Source organism: Rhinoderma darwinii, chromosome 12 (assembly GCF_050947455.1).
Source record: "Rhinoderma darwinii isolate aRhiDar2 chromosome 12, aRhiDar2.hap1, whole genome shotgun sequence".
Classification (NCBI taxonomy): domain Eukaryota; kingdom Metazoa; phylum Chordata; class Amphibia; order Anura; family Rhinodermatidae; genus Rhinoderma; species Rhinoderma darwinii.
Window position 1 is genome coordinate 81,609,549 of NC_134698.1, and position 17,450 is coordinate 81,626,998.

General features: G+C 46.6%; 1 protein-coding gene across 2 annotated transcripts in view; it reads left to right on the top strand.

Annotated features, from left to right (window-relative positions):
* Window positions 1-14,971, top strand: part of SYNE3 (spectrin repeat containing nuclear envelope family member 3) — an 80,059-nt gene extending 65,088 nt beyond the window's left edge. For both annotated transcript variants that reach the window (XM_075844293.1, XM_075844294.1), the window contains exons 25-27: window positions 3,991-4,146; window positions 8,074-8,112; window positions 9,595-14,971. In XM_075844293.1, coding sequence (XP_075700408.1) covers window positions 3,991-4,146; window positions 8,074-8,112; window positions 9,595-9,789 — 390 coding nt within the window. In that variant the 3' untranslated portion in view covers window positions 9,790-14,971. The remainder of the gene's footprint in view (window positions 1-3,990; window positions 4,147-8,073; window positions 8,113-9,594) is intronic.
* The last annotated feature ends 2,479 nt before the right edge of the window (window positions 14,972-17,450 follow it).

Genomic DNA, 17,450 nt, shown 5'->3' on the forward strand with positions numbered 1-17,450 from the left:
CCTCTCCTTCCTTCGCTTCTCCGCCCTTCTCTGGCGAGAAGGGGGACCCTTCTTTGCATTCTTCCCTTGCCCCTGTGCCCCATCGTCCCTGCCCGCACCCTCACCCACGGAGGCCTCCCTCCTTTCATCCTCCGCAGGTTTGGAACAGGCATTGACAACAGAGCGAGGACACCGACTGAACGGGTGACCTAAGTCACCACACAGGTTGCAGCGAATACGGTCACACGATGCGGCTAGATGACCAATCCCCCCACAATGAGCACACTTCTGCACCTTGCAGCCTGCACTCAAATGTGAGGGGTCGCCACACCGGTGACACAACTTCGGCTGCCCCTGGTAGAAGACAAGGATCCGATCTCTTCCCAGGAAAGCAGACGATGGTATGTGGGACACCGTCTGTCCCAGACGCTTTAGTTTAACCATGAACGTCCAGGCCCCTGACCAGATGCCAAACTCATCCATGTTCTTCCGTGGCATCTCTACTACCTCTCCGTACCTTCCCAACCAGGTCATGATATCAATACAAGAGAGTGACTCGTTACGGGTAAGAACGGTCACTCTCTTGGGACCACTTTGGCGAGAAATTGCTTGTGCAGCAAAGTCTCGCCAGCCAGGCTCGTCCTTCATCAGCTCGTAGTTCCCCCAGAAGACCTCAAGGCCCCCTAGGTGAACAAAGCTGATGTCAAACTCGACCGAGCCATGAGGATGTATCAAGGCAAAGATGTCACTCGCCTTGAAGCCCATCCCCAGCAGCAGCTCCACCACCCTCTTTCTGGGAGGGCACGCATCATTGCCACGCCACCGGAGACGGACCACATTCCTCCTGGCTACAGCCTGCCCGGCTGTTGGGAGCGACCACTGATCTCCTCGTTGCTCTCGGAAGGCATTTAGACCATATCTGTCTATCCAGAAAGACAGGTCCTTCTGCACTCCCCCTATGGTTAGGGTTTGCTTTCCCTCTCTTAAAGCGTCCAAGAGACGTTGTTGCAAGTTACCGTCCCCGGACCTTGAGGATGAAGATGGGTGGGCCCGCTGTCCCCCCGCTGCCACACCAGCATAAGACCTGCCGGATGTCACAGCAAGAGGAGCGCCAGGCCCATTGCCCCTGGTTGATACCCCATCCCCACCACCCACCACCTCACCACCTACAGACACAGCACTCAACACCCCATTACCAGCAGACACTCCAGCATCTTTATTTACAGACACCTGCATACCCCCAGCAGTTCCCACATCCACAGCCGCAACTTTTTTATTTAACCCACCAGGTCCCCCTGCAGTCATCCTTCTGGCCAGGCCTGGTTCTATGTTATGTATTTTTTCTGTGCATTTTGTGTGGGTAGACACTGCTTCAGTCTCCGCATCATCAGGCACCTTTGCAGGGACGCCACCAGATGTTATAAGCGGTGTCCCCGCTGTGCCCTCCGCCTCATTAACCTCCATCTTTTCTATGTGCGGAACATTTTTGGGAAAGGGGCCACCGCCGCCCCCGACGCCAGCAGCCCCCTTCTCGCCTACACCACTTTTCAGTGATGCGGACGAAGGAGCCACTGACGTCACTGGAGCCGCCTCCGGCGCCGGACCACTCCCCCCTCCCACAGAGGAGTGGCCAACAGAGCCGGAGCCCCCTCTGTGACCGCCCTTGTCCGGAACGTATGACGGCTTGACACCGACAGACTTCCGGCTTTCAGACACCACATCCGGTTTCTGGTTTACCCGTTCTCCAGACCGCTGACTCGCATCAGAGACCAGTTTCCCGGGCTCGCCATTAACCGGACACGGGGACACACCCCCTGGCGTCACCAGGCCACCAGTACCGCCCCCTTTGCAGGGGTTGGCGTCCGGCGCCATTTTGACCACCACGTGTTCTAATGCCGGACCCGTAACACTCTCCCCGCATTCCCGCTCCAGCCCCACTGCAGAGGCTTGAGCTGGGGGTCTTGCGGGACCTGCGCTCTGATCCTGACTTGCATCTGGCTCAGAGCACAGGAAGGATCTTGCTGTATACACCATTTTAAATGAACCTTTAGCAGATTTTTTTTCCTTTTCCTTTTTTTTCTTCTTAAATTTTTTTTTCTTTTCCTTTTCCTCCTCTGCGGGTAACTCCGCACCGAAACAAAATCCCTGGAAGGATACCGGCGACTCCACGTTACGGATCTGTGTAAGTAATCCTGGAGGCCGCTCACTGTCAGTTTCAAAACACTCTTGATTTCTCCCAGCTGTGTGTCCACCCTCCTCCTCCTCACTGCTCCTGGGTGCCTCAGAATCTGAGCCTTCTCTGGACTTTGCATTCTCATGCTCCATTTTCTCCCCCACAATTTCCTTTGCTGTGTCTGGGGCTCTGCTGTCTTCCTCCACACTTTCTATTTTTATAGGTTCTGCCATCTCGGCAAACCTCTCTTCGTTTTTTAACTTTTCTCCAAACACCCCTCCGCCTGCCAAAATCTCCTCACGTCTCTCTTCCACTTCTTTTATTTCCTCCAACAAGGATTTCACATTTAAACGGTATCGGGACCTCTTACCTCCTGTGCATTTTGCAGCCCTTCCTCTGGCGACCGCCAAGTCCGCACGGAGCCGTTGCAGCGACTTCCTGAGGTCCCGATACTCCTCCAACCGCATAGCCAGACGGGAGCTGAAGTTCTCCACCGTCTCTCCGGTCCTCAGCTGTCCCCATTCCTCCACACAACCGTCATCCAAATGTCCGGACGGTGCTGGTCCTTCTCCAGACGACAACACCTCGATCACCATGCCGGACCGCGTCTCCATACCCTTATCCAGGGTTCCAGCCTCAGGGGGAGCCAGGACAGCCTTGCCCCGAGATGATCTCCTCACCCCCGCGACTGTTTTCATATTCCCAGCCAGCTGGGATGACCCTCTACCCCCCGCTGGCATGCTCCGGGAGGTAGAGGTCTGAGGCTCCATCCTAGGATGGAACCCCCCTCAGGGTACTTTCCAAGCCCAGGCAGATGGTTTGAGGCCTGGGCAGATAGGATAAGGAAAGTCCCTGGATCCAAGGCCTGCACGGAAGTCTCAGCAGCTCTCTCCACACGTCCTACTCCACCCACTCCAGAGCTGCACTGACTATTCTGCTGGTGGAGTCACTGTGTACATACATTACATTACTTATCCTGTACTGATCCTGAGTTACATCCTGTATTATACTCCAGAGCTGCACTCACTATTCTGCTGGTGGAGTCACTGTGTACATACATTACATTACTTATCCTGTACTGATCCTGAGTTACATCCTGTATTATACTCCAGAGCTGCACTAACTATTCTGCTGGTGGAGTCACTGTGTACATACATTACATTACTTATCCTGTACTGATCCTGAGTTACATCCTGTATCATACTCCAGAGCTGCACTCACTATTCTGCTGGTGGAGTCACTGTGTACATACATTACTTATCCTGTACTGATCCTGAGTTATATCCTGTACTATACTCCAGAGCTGTACTCACTATTCTGCTTTTGGAGTCACTGTGTACATACATTACATTACTTATCCTGTACTGATCCTGAGTTACATCCTGTATTATACTCCAGAGCTGCACTCACTATTCTGCTGGTGGAGTCACTGTGTACATACATTACATTACTTATACTGTACTGATCCTGAGTTACATCCTATATTATATTCCAGAGCTGCACTCACTATTCTGCTGGTGGAGTCACTGTGTACATACATTACATTACTTATCCTGTACTGATCCTGAGTTACATCCTGTATTATACTCCAGAGCTGCACTCACTATTCTGCTGGTGAAGTCACTGTGTACATACTAAAAATCATGAATCTGCTGCCTGTGAGAGGGACGGTGGTGAATATATCACCATGAGGACCGAAATACCCCAGGAATCGCCGGGGGGAGGGGGGTGTAGACGTAGATTAACCAGATGTTTGACCGCGGTGGAGTCGGCCCGGTTTTCCTGAGCTTGAAGTTCGGTTCACATGTAAAATACGTTTATGATTTCTTTAAATGCAGAAATTACAGATTCGGGTCCCTCAAGGCCAAAACCTCTTTGAGTCTCTTCTACGCAGCAGATCGTCCATGACGGTGACGGAGGACCTGAAACTGGAAGAGCTCCGCTACCTCTGGATGCTGTACAAATCCAAGCTCCGGGATTCTGGAAAACCTACGGTAAGAGTCGTTCTCTGCTGATGTATTGTAGATATTCCCCTGCTGCTCTATCTTATGGTGGTCTCCAGTTCTCTCATGCCCCCAGACCTGAGAACAGGCAGGGTGGAGGAGTAGGTATACTTCTTTCCCCACACTGCACTTTCCAGGTCATTCCCCCGGTCCCCTCACTCACATTTCCCTCTTTTGAAGTCCACACCCTCAGACTCTTTCACCCTTTTCCCCTCCGAGTGGCAGTTGTCTACCGCCCACCGGGCTCACCCCGCCAATTCCTGGATCATTTTGCTGCCTGGCTTCCACAATTTCTATCCTCTGAAACACCCACTCTCATCATGGGTGACTTCAACATCCCCATTGATAACCCAATCTCCTCATCTGCCTCCCAGTTTCTATCTTTAACCTCGTCCCTCGGTCTGTCACAACTTACTAACTCTCCTACACATGAGGACGGGCATTCGCTTGACCTGGTCTTCTTCCGGCTCTGCTCAGTTTCTGACTTTATTAACTCTCCTCTCCCTCTTTCTGACCACAATCTTCTCTCCTTTACTATCAAATATTCTCTGCCTCCTCAGGTCATCCCTACGTATCAGACATACAGAAATCTACATGCCATTAACACTGTGAAATTCATAGACAGTCTACAGTCCTCATTGTCCCCTATCTCTTCCCTCTCCTGTCCCAATCTGGCTGCCAAACTTTATAATAACACTCTCAAAAATGCATTGGATGAAGCAGCCCCCACTACACTCCGAACCACCCGACAAAGACGACGACAACCCTGGCACACGCCTCAATCCCGCTTTCTTCAGCGGTGCTTGAGATGTGCCGAACGACTGTGGAGAAAATCGCATTTGGATGCAGATTTCCTCCATTACAAATTTATGCTCAAAACTTACAACTCTGCCCTTCACCGCGCCAAACAAGTCTACTTCACTTCTCTCATCTCCACACTATCTAATAATCCAAAACGCCTCTTTGATACTTTTCACTCCCTCCTTAGTCCTAAAGTGCAGACGCCAATCACAGATCTCAGTGCTGAAGACCTGGCCAATTATTTTAAAGTTAAAATTGACAACATCCGGCATGATATTATCTCCCAGTCCCCGAGTAACATGGATCCCCTTCCCCCCCACACTCCCTCTTCTTCACTCTCAGCATTTGACCCAATAACTGAAGAAGAAGTCTCGAGGCTCCTCTCTTCTTCTCGTCCTACTACCTGCCCTAGTGATCCTGTCCCCTCACACCTCCTCCAGTCCCTCTCCCCAGCTGTCACTAGTCACCTCACTAAAATATTTAACCTCTCTCTTTCCTCTGGTATCTTTCCCTCCGCTTTTAAACATGCCATTATAAACCCATTATTGAAAAAACCAACACTTGACCCATCCAGCGCTGCCAACTACCGACCAGTCTCTAATCTGCCCTTCATCTCCAAACTCCTGGAACGCTTGGTCTGCTCTCGCCTTATCCGCTATCTCTCTGCTAACTCCATTCTTGACCCCTTACAATCTGGTTTCCGCACTCTACACTCCACAGAAACTGCCCTTACTAAAGTCTCAAATGATCTCTTGGCGGCTAAATCGGACGGTAAATCCTCTCTCCTGATTGTTCTGGATCTCTCTGCAGCCTTTGACACTGTAGACCACAAACTCCTACTTAACATGCTCCACTCTATTGGCCTCAAGGACGCTGCTCTCTCTCTTGGTTTTCCTCCTACCTCTCTGACCGCTCATTCAGTGTGTCATTTGCTGGTTCCACTTCTCCTCTTCCTCTTGATATCGGGGTTCCTCAGGGATCAGTCCTAGGTCCGCTCCTCTTTTCTCTCTACACAGCTCCTATTGGACAAACCATCAGCAGACTTGGCTTCCAGTACCATCTCTACGCTGATGACACCCAATTATATACCTCTTCCCATGACATCACCCGCGCTCTAATACAGAACACCAGTGATTGTCTGTCCGCTGTCTCTAACATCATGTCCTCTCTCTATCTGAAACTGAATCTTTCTAAAACTGAGCTTCTTGTGTTCCCACCATCTACTAACCTCCCTAAACCTGATGTCTCCATCTCTGTGTGTGGCACTATCATAACTCCTAAGCAGCACGCCCGCTGTCTCTATCATAACTCCTAAGCAGCACGCCCGCTGTCTCTATCATAACTCCTAAGCAGCACGCCCGCTGTCTCTATCATAACTCCTAAGCAGCACGCCCGCTGTCTCTATCATAACTCCTAAGCAGCACGCCCGCTGTCTCGGGGTTATTTTTGACTCAGATCTTTCCTTTACTCCTCACATACAATCACTTTCACGCTCCTGTCATTTTCACCTAAAAAACATCTCCAGAATCCGCTCTTTTCTTACGGAGGAAACTGCCAAAACTCTCATTGTTGCTCTGATTCACTCTCGTCATGACTACTGTAACTCATTACTAGTCGGTCTTCCCCTCACTAAACTCTCCCCTCTCCAATCTATCCTCAATGCAGCAGCCAGGCTCATCTTTATGACCAACCGCTACACCAACGCCTCTACCCTGTGCCAGTCACTGCACCAACGCCTCTAATCTGTGCCAGTCACTGCACTGGTTGCCCATCCCCTTCCGAATAAAATTCAAACTTATTACTCTCACCCACAAAGCTCTCCCCAGCGCTGCACCTCCTCACATCTCCTCCCTCATCTCTGTCTACCACCCTACTCGGGCTCTACGTTCTGCCAACGACCTTAGATTAAAATCCTCCATAATCCGAACCTCCCACTCCCGTCTCCAGTACTTCTCTCGTGCTGCACCCGTCCTCTGGAATGTGCTACCCCAGACAATCAGATTAATTCCCAATATCCAGTTATAAACGTGCCCTGAAAACACATCTATTTAGACCGGCCTATAACATTCCCTAATCTGACTCCTTTCCATGGCCCTCCATTTAGATTAGTCATCAGAATAAGATTCCCTCACACTCCTTCTCTTCATGTCCGTCATACACGGATAGTGGCTGGTGACCGGCTCATGCAGCTTTATGTTACCACCCCATGTGTATAAAAATGGCCGGACCATTGTACAGAACAAACACTATTACACTTTGTGTCTCCCTTATGTCCTCATAGATTGTAAGCTCTTGCGATCAGGGTCCTCACTCCTCTCCTCATAGATTGTAAGCTCTTGCGATCAGGGTCCTCACTCCTCTCCTCATAGATTGTAAGCTCTTGCGAGCAGGGTCCTCACTCCCCAGGTTTGAATTGTAAATGAACTTTCTCACTATGTAATGTCTGATATTGTTTTCATGTTCCCTCTAAATTGTAAAGTGCTGCGTAATATGTTGGCGCTATATAAATAAAGATTATTATTATTATTATTATTAGATATGAGGATACAATGTCTCAAGGATCTGCAGGGTTTTGGGATTTGCAGAGTGGAACCTTTCCTAAAGTTGGGCATTAACAGGACAGGGTTATAGATGGGTGGCGCCTGGAAGGATGAACTGGTGTAATAAGATGTTATCATGTTTACCCAAAGGGATGTTCACACGGAGTATTTTGCCGAGTTTTTTGACGCGGAAACCGCGTCGCAAAACTCGGCAAAAACGGCCCGAGAACGCCTCCCATTGATTTCAATGGGAGGCGTCGGCGTCTTTTTCCCGCGGGAAGCGACATGCCCTATCTTCGGGCGATTCCGCCTCTGACCTCCCATTGACTTCAATGGGAGGCAGAGAAAGCGTATTTCGCGCTGTTTTATGCCCGCGGCGTTCAATGGCCGCGGGCGAAAAACGGCGCGAAAATCGGCGTGCAGGGAGAGGAAAATCTGCCTCAAAGTTCCAAACGGAATTTTGAGGCAGATATTCCTCCCCCAAAATACTCCGTGTGAACATAGCCTTAAAGTGAAAGTCCATATTTAGGAAACGCTGATCTACTCACATTCAAAACAGAAAATATTTTCTTTACAGAATCTGAGAATAGCAGAAGAGCCCAGAGGAGTAACCAAGGTATGAGAATTGTACTGTCAATATATTAGTAGACTGCAGCCTATCCATTCACTAGAGAACAGCGGTGACATCCCGGAGAATGCAGCCTATCCATTCACTAGAGAGCAGCGGTGACATCATTGAGAATGCAGCCTATCCATTCACTAGAGAGCAGCGGTGACATCACTAAGGATGCAGCCTATCCATTCACTAGAGAACAGTGGTGACATCCCGGAGAATGCAGCCTATCCATTCACTAGAGTGCAGCGGTGACATCAGAGACTGCAGCCTATCCATTCACTAGAGAGTAGCGGTGACATCATTGAGAATGCAGCCTATCCATTCACTAGAGAGCAGCAGTGACATCACTAAGAATGCAGCCTATCCATTCACTAGAGAGCAGCGGTGACATCAGAGACTGCAGCCTATCCATTCACTAGAGGGCAGCAGTGACATCACTGACAATGCAGCCTATCCATTCTCTAGAGAGTAGCGGTGACATCACTGAGAATGCAGCCTATCCATTCACTAGAGTGCAGCGGTGACATCAGAGACTGCAGCCTATCCATTCACTAGAGAGTAGCGGTGACATCATTGAGAATGCAGCCTATCCATTCACTAGAGAGCAGCAGTGACATCACTAAGGATGCAGCCTATCCATTCACTAGAGAACAGTGGTGACATCCCGGAGAATGCAGCCTATCCATTCACTAGAGTGCAGCGGTGACATCAGAGACTGCAGCCTATCCATTCACTAGAGAGTAGCGGTGAAATCATTGAGAATGCAGCCTATCCATTCACTAGAGAGCAGCAGTGACATCACTAAGAATGCAGCTTATCCATCCACTAGAGAGCAGCGGTGACATCAGAGACTGCAGCCTATCCATTCACTAGAGAGTAGCGGTGACATCATTGAGAATGCAGCCTATCCATTCACTAGAGAGCAGCAGTGACATCACTAAGAATGCAGCTTATCCATTCACTAGAGAGCAGCGGTGACATCACTGAGAATGCAGCCTATCCATTCTCTAGAGAGTAGCGGTGACATCACTGAGAATGCAGCCTATCCATTCACTAGAGAGTAGCGGTGACATCAGAGACTGCAGCCTATCCATTCACTAGAGGGCAGCAGTGACATCACTGACAATGCAGCCTATCCATTCTCTAGAGAGTAGCAGTGACATCACTGAGAATGCAGCCTATCCATTCACTAGAGAGTAGCGGTGACATCAGAGACTGCAGCCTATCCATTCACTAGAGAGTAGCGGTGACATCACTGACAATGCAGCCTATCCATTCACTAGAGAGTAGCGGTGACATCACTGAGAATGCAGCCTATCCAGTCACTAGAGAGCAGCGGTGACATCAATGAGAATGCTGCCTATCCATTCACTAGAGAGCAGCGGTGACATCACTGAATACAGCCTATCCATTCACTAGAGATCAGCGGTGACATGTCCATTCGCTCTGTATAATTATTGTGTATCTTGTTCTCTGTTGCAGCCGTCTGGTGGAATCTGCTCCTTCCTGCACCGCGTGTGTTGCGCTGCGCTGCCCTTGCAGTTGCTCCTGCTCTTCCTCCTCCTTTTGGCGTTCTTTCTCCCTTTTCTACATGACACCAAGAACTGCGCCCTGTCCAACAATTTTGCCCGTTCCTTTAACCTGATGCTTAAGTACGACGGACCCCCTCCCACCTAGAGCCCAGTATATACTGTATCACTATAACATGGCAGCTGTACCTCCAGCTTGTACATAGCGGGGTTTTTTTTTAAGCAAATACTGACCAGCCGGTTAACCCTAGCACTGCCTGGTACCAGCAATGATGGGGTTAATGGCGCCCTGTATATAGCTGTGATGTATATAAAATGGCACAATTATGTGTTCTATATTTTATACATTGTATCACTATTTATGGTTTATATGACCGGTAAAAGCGCTTTATTATGTTGTATATATTTTTATTTTGTTTTTATGTTTTGCTATTGACAATCACAAACGACCGTGGGAAAATCCGAAATGAAGGGGCTGTCCAGGATTATGAAAACATGGCTGCTTTCTTCCAGATCAGCACCACCCTGGTCCACAGGTTGTGTTTGGTATTACAGCTCAGCCACATTCACTTCAAATGGAGCTACAATACCAGACACAACCTGTGCACAGATGTGGCGCTGTCTTCCTAATCATGGACCTCTCTAGGTTTCATATGGAATTGCATATGCTGAATAGGGCAAAATGCAGGCTTAAAGGGGAATTCCACCTAGAAACCCACTAGAGGGGGGGTCTATTTGCAGGGACCAGTGCCAAAGGGGTTTGGGTATTTTACTTTGCACATAGCCCCATGGTTCTGATAATGTGGGGGCGATGGGAGTTAGAGTTAACCCCTTACCCTCATGAATTACCACTGATGTCATCTCCCCCTTTATCTACTGCCCCCGTAGGATATTTACTAAAGAAGGAATTAACTTTTGGGTGGAGTTTTCATTAACCTCTTAACCCCATATAATCAAGTCACTCACCCCGGTTACACTGCCAATAATATAAAGTATATAACATTTTAGGTGGAGTTTCACTTTAAGCTTTTTTTTATTTCAGGACCGCCCCTGCTTTGTACATGATATTCTGTTACAATATAGCTCCACCTTTTTATGCAAATGAGTATTTTAAAAAAATATATATATGGAATGTTTATATTATGCACAAAACGTGTTTTTATGGTATTTTTTGCCCTCTATATTAGAGATACAGGAGATAATCTTACCCGAAGGACTATGCAAATGTAAAAGAAATAATGCGCTGTCTCTTTAAATATGTTTTTAGATGAATGTTGTCACTTTGTATCCTATTAACTGGAAGCACAGATAGTCACGAGGCTCTTGTCATAGGTCACTATATCAGAGGAGCGCCAACTACTGGTCATTCAGGTAATAAAAATGATGAGAGTTGTAATCTGAACAGATTCTGGCGCCGTGGCTCCGAATTATTTACCCACCACAATATTAATTGTCTGACATTCTGGACCATGATGCTTTGCAACATTGGTCTTCATTACAACTTCTGGAAACGTCTTCCATCAATTTGTTAACAATTCTTCTAGTTTTTAGTCGTTTTATCAGTTTTTGGGAACGCCAGGTAACGACCAAGACCCAGCTTTCCCAAACTCCTGAACGGCAAATCTTATTGGCTTCCAATTCCATGGGATTGGAGAATTAGTCAATGTATATCTAGGCAGAATAAGCCTTTCAGGAGTCTGATAAAGCTGAGTAACAACCCCTCTAAGTAGCTGTATTGGTGGCCATATTGGTTGCCACCCAACTTTCCCAGACAGAGATACATTTTAGAATTTTTAGAAAGACTCGAAGACTAAGTTACTGTTTGTTTTGTTATTTTCTAGTTTGTGGGGACTTGAAGCGTTTTCGGTCACATAATCCTGCCGCCGAAGTAAAGCTGCAGCTTAATGCGCCGGTTATTGCGCCGTTCCCGTATTTAATAACCTGCGATATAAATAATTAGAGTAGTTTGGGGACAGTGGAGAAGTGATAAAAGTTTGCTCATTTGTAAGACAAGTAACTGCTGGACGGCCTGCTGAATAGTTTGACTTTATTATTTTAGGTAACACGAGTAACTATCACAAAAAAAAAATCTGTATTCACGACACGGCCTGGAAAATTAATTAGAGCTGGCAGCTTATTCCCCGAGAGCTACAAGTTCCCCTAAAATGACCTAGAAAAAAACGTGACAACCTTATACTATCACAGTGCAGTACCACATTTCACCACTACTTTTGGCAAAAACTTCCATAAACATCAGTGCAACAGCGCCCCCATCCTTAAAATATCTAAACCTGAATGCCATATATTTGGAGTGAACAGTCCCCCAGAAATATCAGACACAGATTTGATGTAGATCTCGTATTACAGATTACAAATAGAAGTGCGGACATGAGGAGGTGTAGCCCCTTTAACTGATAATCTGGTAACTATAGTTTGGCATAGAATAGAACGTGACCCCTCCAGTCATTTTAGGAGCAGACCATGAACCGTTCTCCTGCCCAACCAAAGCAAAATTTAAACTCAGACCTAAGTGTCAAAGATGTCATGATGTCATAGTGTTAAAGATGTCATCCATATTTGTCATAGTAGATTTGGTGGCACCTTGGCCTGTGGTTGCACAGAGGATTTCAGAGTTTCCTGTCACTGATCCAGGAGGTTGGGAAAGAAATTATATCAGGAAATTACGTTCAATAAATCTTTCCTGATGCAGAAATTATTCTGAGGTCATTGTACAATACACGACCCCTGCAATGTGAGAGACTGTCCAGAACATGAGAGAGACGGTGAGGAGGGAGGTCGGATGTAGACAACTTGGGATGTGAAGGAGGTCGAGACAGTTCAGGATCTGATGGAGACCATTCAAGATCTGCTACGGAGTTATGTCTGAGTGGGGCATTGTAGGTAAGAGACAGTTCAAGACTAGATAGAAACAGTTCAAGACTAGATAGAGACCGTTCAAGACTAGATAGAGGCCGTTCAAGACTAGATAGAGACCGCTCAAGACTAGATAGAGACAGCTCAAGACTAGATAGAGACAGTTCAAGACTAGATAGAGACCGTTCAAGACTAGATAGAGGCCGTTCAAGACTAGATAGAGACCGCTCAAGACTAGATAGAGACAGCTCAAGACTAGATAGAGACAGTTCAAGACTAGATAGAGACAGTTCAAGACTAGATAGAGGCAGTTCAAGACTAGATAGAGGCAGTTCAAGACTAGATAGAGACCGCTCAAGACTAGATAGAGACAGCTCAAGACTAGATAGAGGCCGTTCAAGACTAGATAGAGACCGCTCAAGACTAGATAGAGACAGCTCAAGACTAGATAGAGGCCGTTCAAGACTAGATAGAGGCCGTTCAAGACTAGATAGAGACAGTTCAAGACTAGATAGAGGCAGTTCAAGACTAGATAGAGACCGCTCAAGACTAGATAGAGACAGTTCAAGACTAGATAGAGACAGTTCAAGACTAGATAGAGCCAGTTCAAGACTAGATAGACCGCTCAAGACTAGATAGAGACAGCTCAAGACTAGATAGAGGCAGTTCAAGACTAGATAGAGGCAGTTCAAGACTAGATAGAGGCAGTTCAAGACTAGAGACAGCTCAAGACTAGATAGAGACAGTTCAAGACTAGATGGAGACAGTTCAAGACTAGATGGAGACAGCTCAAGACTAGATGGAGATAGCTCAAGACTAGATGGAGACAGCTCAAGACTAGATAGAGACAGCTCAAGACTAGATAGACAGTTCAAGTCTAGATAGACAGTTCAAGTTTAGATAGAGACAGGTCAAGACTAGAAAGATACAGTTCAAGACTAGATAGAGAGAGTTCAGTTCAGGATGGTATTGGGGCAGAGGGAGAGTTCAGGAGTTGTTAGAAACTTTTCAAGATCTGCCAGAGAGCGTTGAGTGTGGACATTGCAGTTGATAGAGACAGTTTGGGGTTAGTATTGAGGCAAAGAGAGTTCAGGACCCTGATAGAGACAGTTTAGGATGTGCTAGAGATCAGATCAGAGTGAGGACATTGGAGTTTGGATACATTACAGGATTGTCTGGGGTCTGAGTGAGAGCAAAGAGACAACTTGGTGGTAGAGACAGTTCTGATAGAAACAATACACAATCTCCAAGAGACAGTCAGAGGTCCAAGTAAGAACATCGGAGACTGTTTGGAGGTCGAGACGTTGCAGTATCTTATGGAGACGGCTCCAGATGTGATCAAATTCGGTAACAAAAACTCAATGTGTTTCTTGCCTAAAGAGTCTGAGGGATCACCGATCTGGAGGGGGTAAAGAGGGTTCAGGATATTATGGAGATGGGGGACAGCACAGGACATGAAAGAGACAGTTTGTGAAGGGTTAGCTGGAGAGACTGCTCTGATAAGTTTTACTTTGATGTGATATTGTATGTGATCTAAGGTAACGATTCAGATATTTTACATTCCTCATTGCAGATTAATATCAGTGGAACTTTTCCTAAATATATATTTTTGTCTTGCAATTGTGACTTGCAGTACCACTTTTCACCTCTCCCAAACACTTTCCATAGATATCAATGCAACAGCGCCCCCATCTCTAATTTAGCTGAAATCAAACTCACAATTCTGGTATTTAAAATGTAATATCTCTTGAAGTCGCTTCAATTCAAAGATGTCAGAGCCAAAGCCTTAATCAACATGAAAAGACGTACGACATGGCTGCTATCAGAAAATAGGGGGTTCTGTTCCTTTAAACGCCCACAGTCAGCATTGGATGGATAGAATGATTGCTGTGATCAGGAAAGATAAAACTTCCATGTGATGTAGATAAATCTTGTATGTTCTCTGCAGCCACAAACCTTCCTTTATAGCATTGCGGGGCGTGGATAGGCAGATGTCCTGTGTCAGTGACCTAACTGCCCGTCTGTCTTTATATTCATTTAGAATAATGGGGTCCATGGAAGGGGGAAGGGCCTAGGGCCAGGTAACCCTTCTATCCTATGGAAAGCATGAGGTCTTCCATGGATGGGGGGGGGGGTATTATTTACACCCCAAGACACAACGCCTGTATAATATATATAATAATAATATCCTTTGTTAATCAAACTGTCCCTCCTGGTTCTGTTTTTGTTCCCTACCACGCACATGTCCCCTCATAGTACAGCCGCATGACAGCCCACACTATGTCCTTCACTCCAGTCTTCCATCATACAGCCCTCCAGGCATGTCTATAGTGTAGAGTGTAAGCTCTGTGGAGCAGGGACCGCTGCGTGACGCACTTCTTACGTATTTCTTCATCTATTCTCACTGTAAATTGACTTTGGACGAGGACTAAATAAAAGATTCCCGAACGCTTTAAGTCTGACGTTTTATTACTTATTCTGTAAGAAATGTCAATTCCGGTTGTGTGATCGCCGCAGGGCGAAATATCGAATGTCCAAACCGATCAGTTCTGCCGGTCTGAAAATAATTGTCTTCCGTTCTATGGGAAAGCTGGGTGACAACCAATATGGCCTCCGTGACAGCCCCCGCAGTGGTGGTCACCCAACTTTCCCATACCCTGATTTGCCATTCTTGAGTCCAATTTCAGTTAATTAGTAACTTTTTCTGTTCTTGGAAGCTAGAAAGCACCTCTGCTTGCTGTCAGTGCTACTTATTGTAAACAATGTTCTATTTACAGACCTAATGCTACTCACAGCTGAGGGTTTGTTACAAGTCTAGACAATTTTCTGTGAGCTAAACAGACTGAACTCCAAGCTGATATATTTTACCTGCACTGATACATTGTAGCAAACTATCAGGACAGGAGAGAGATTTAGACCCTGTTCACACCGTTTCTTTGGCGCTGATTTTGATGCAGAAAGTCTTGGAATCAGCGCCAAAAAACAGCCGAAATCGCCCCCCATTGATTTCAATGGGAGGTAGAGGCGTCTTTTTCCCAGGTGGCTTTTGGCCACTTACAGGGGAAAAAAAAGCGGCATGTCCTTTTCTTGCCACAGATCTACCTCTGACCTCCCAAAAAAAACTGCGGCGCTCGTTTCCGAGCATTTTTCGCATCGTTTTGCATTGTTTTTCCCGCGGGCCTTGCATTAACTTCAATGGCCGTGGGCAAAAAACCGCAACAAAAATGGCGCAGGCAGGTCAGAATCGGACTCGTGAAGGTATTTTGAGGGAGATTTTTTTTCTGCTTGAAAAAACTGTGTGAACAGCGCCTTCTGCTTCTGATATCTTATCTCACGGGATTGTCTAGACTGGATACAATTGTAGCAAACGCTCAGCTGTGAGAAGTATTAGGACTATTAGTTTAAAGTCTGATCTAAACAAGAATGTCCCCATTCATCGACAGCAAGCAGAGATCTTGAGAACAGGGTGAAATTGAAACACAAATTCTATAAGAAAGTTGGAAAACTTAATTATCCAGAGATTGAACCATCATATTTTCTCTCCGCTCCTAATTGGCGCAGAGTCAGTCCTCGCCGTCTGTACCGTCACGCTGAACAGCGATATGAAATATAAATCTTCGCCAGGTTAACGTCGTTTTGCTTTATGGTTATTGGCTCTTATCTGTAGCGGTTAAGAAGGGAATAAGAGGCGGCGCCGTACGCAGAACCGATAAATCACCCCCACTCGCCGTCTATTATGGCCTCTCCCTGCACTTTACATTGTACCTATTGACTGAGTAAACCGTAGATCATCCGTGGAGGGAACGCGGCGAATGAAATTATACACGACATTTCCTTAAATCAAGACGCAAGCTCCTAAAAATATTACACTGCAGGTAAAGGGTAAATTAGAAACACACCTCACTCCCCCCAGGGGGGCACAAACTTACATTTTTTGGTACCGGAGCCTTGTAAATCTCGCAGGTCACTACCGTAAATGTGCTGGACGCGGAGCGAGGCCGCCTATAGATACATATATCACTGCGCAGTCATTACGGCGTCACCTTGTATTTTACATGCTCCGTGCAACTACTTTTCCATATTGTATATTAGGTAACTTGCTGTAAGATTGATGCCCGGACCCCAGTGATTGCCTTACCATGTGTGGTGGGGGAGGGGGGGACACCTGATTTCGAGGCGACGTCGCTGCGGTTAATAAATTCTCCGATTATAATCTCACAAGCAGATAATAATCATTAGTGGGGGAGATATTTACATCCACGATCCAAAAATTCCCCAGCACTTCAGTCATCGTTTTACGTCAAGTTGTTAAAATGTCTGTTTAGCGGATTCTTAATTATTTCCGTGGCCGGGAAAGCTGGGTGATCGCCAACACGGCCGCCATTACAAATTTTATTAGAGTTGTCTAACTAGTAATATATCATTCCTGCATATATAAGCAGATTTGCTGTTCTGGACTCTAGGAAAGCTGGGTGACAGACTATTGTAGTTGGATTGGCAGCCATATTGCTTGTCACCCAATATGGAGACTGGTGCACAGTTTGTGTAGCTCTGTAGACTTATGTCACAGTATGGGGTCTACATTGTAGCAACTATTGGCTGTTATCTCCATGACACCTACTTTCCCACACATGCAAATACTGTAGTTGTCAGGCTCCACCCCTTATGTTAGCGTGTGTTTTTTTTTTAACTACACAGGGCACAGTTGGCAGGTTACAGTCATGTGACAGTTAAGCTCCTCCCAGAATAGAAGTTAGTAAATGGGAGTTGGAAATAAAGGAGTTGGGATGTGTTCACACGAGCAGGTTATAGACCAAGAGTGGATTCAAATAAAAGGAGAAGTATCTGCCCTGTATATTTTATCTCCATGTGTGAGACACCTGGTTTTTGCTTTAAAAACAAAACCGATAGATAGATAGATAGATAGATAGATAG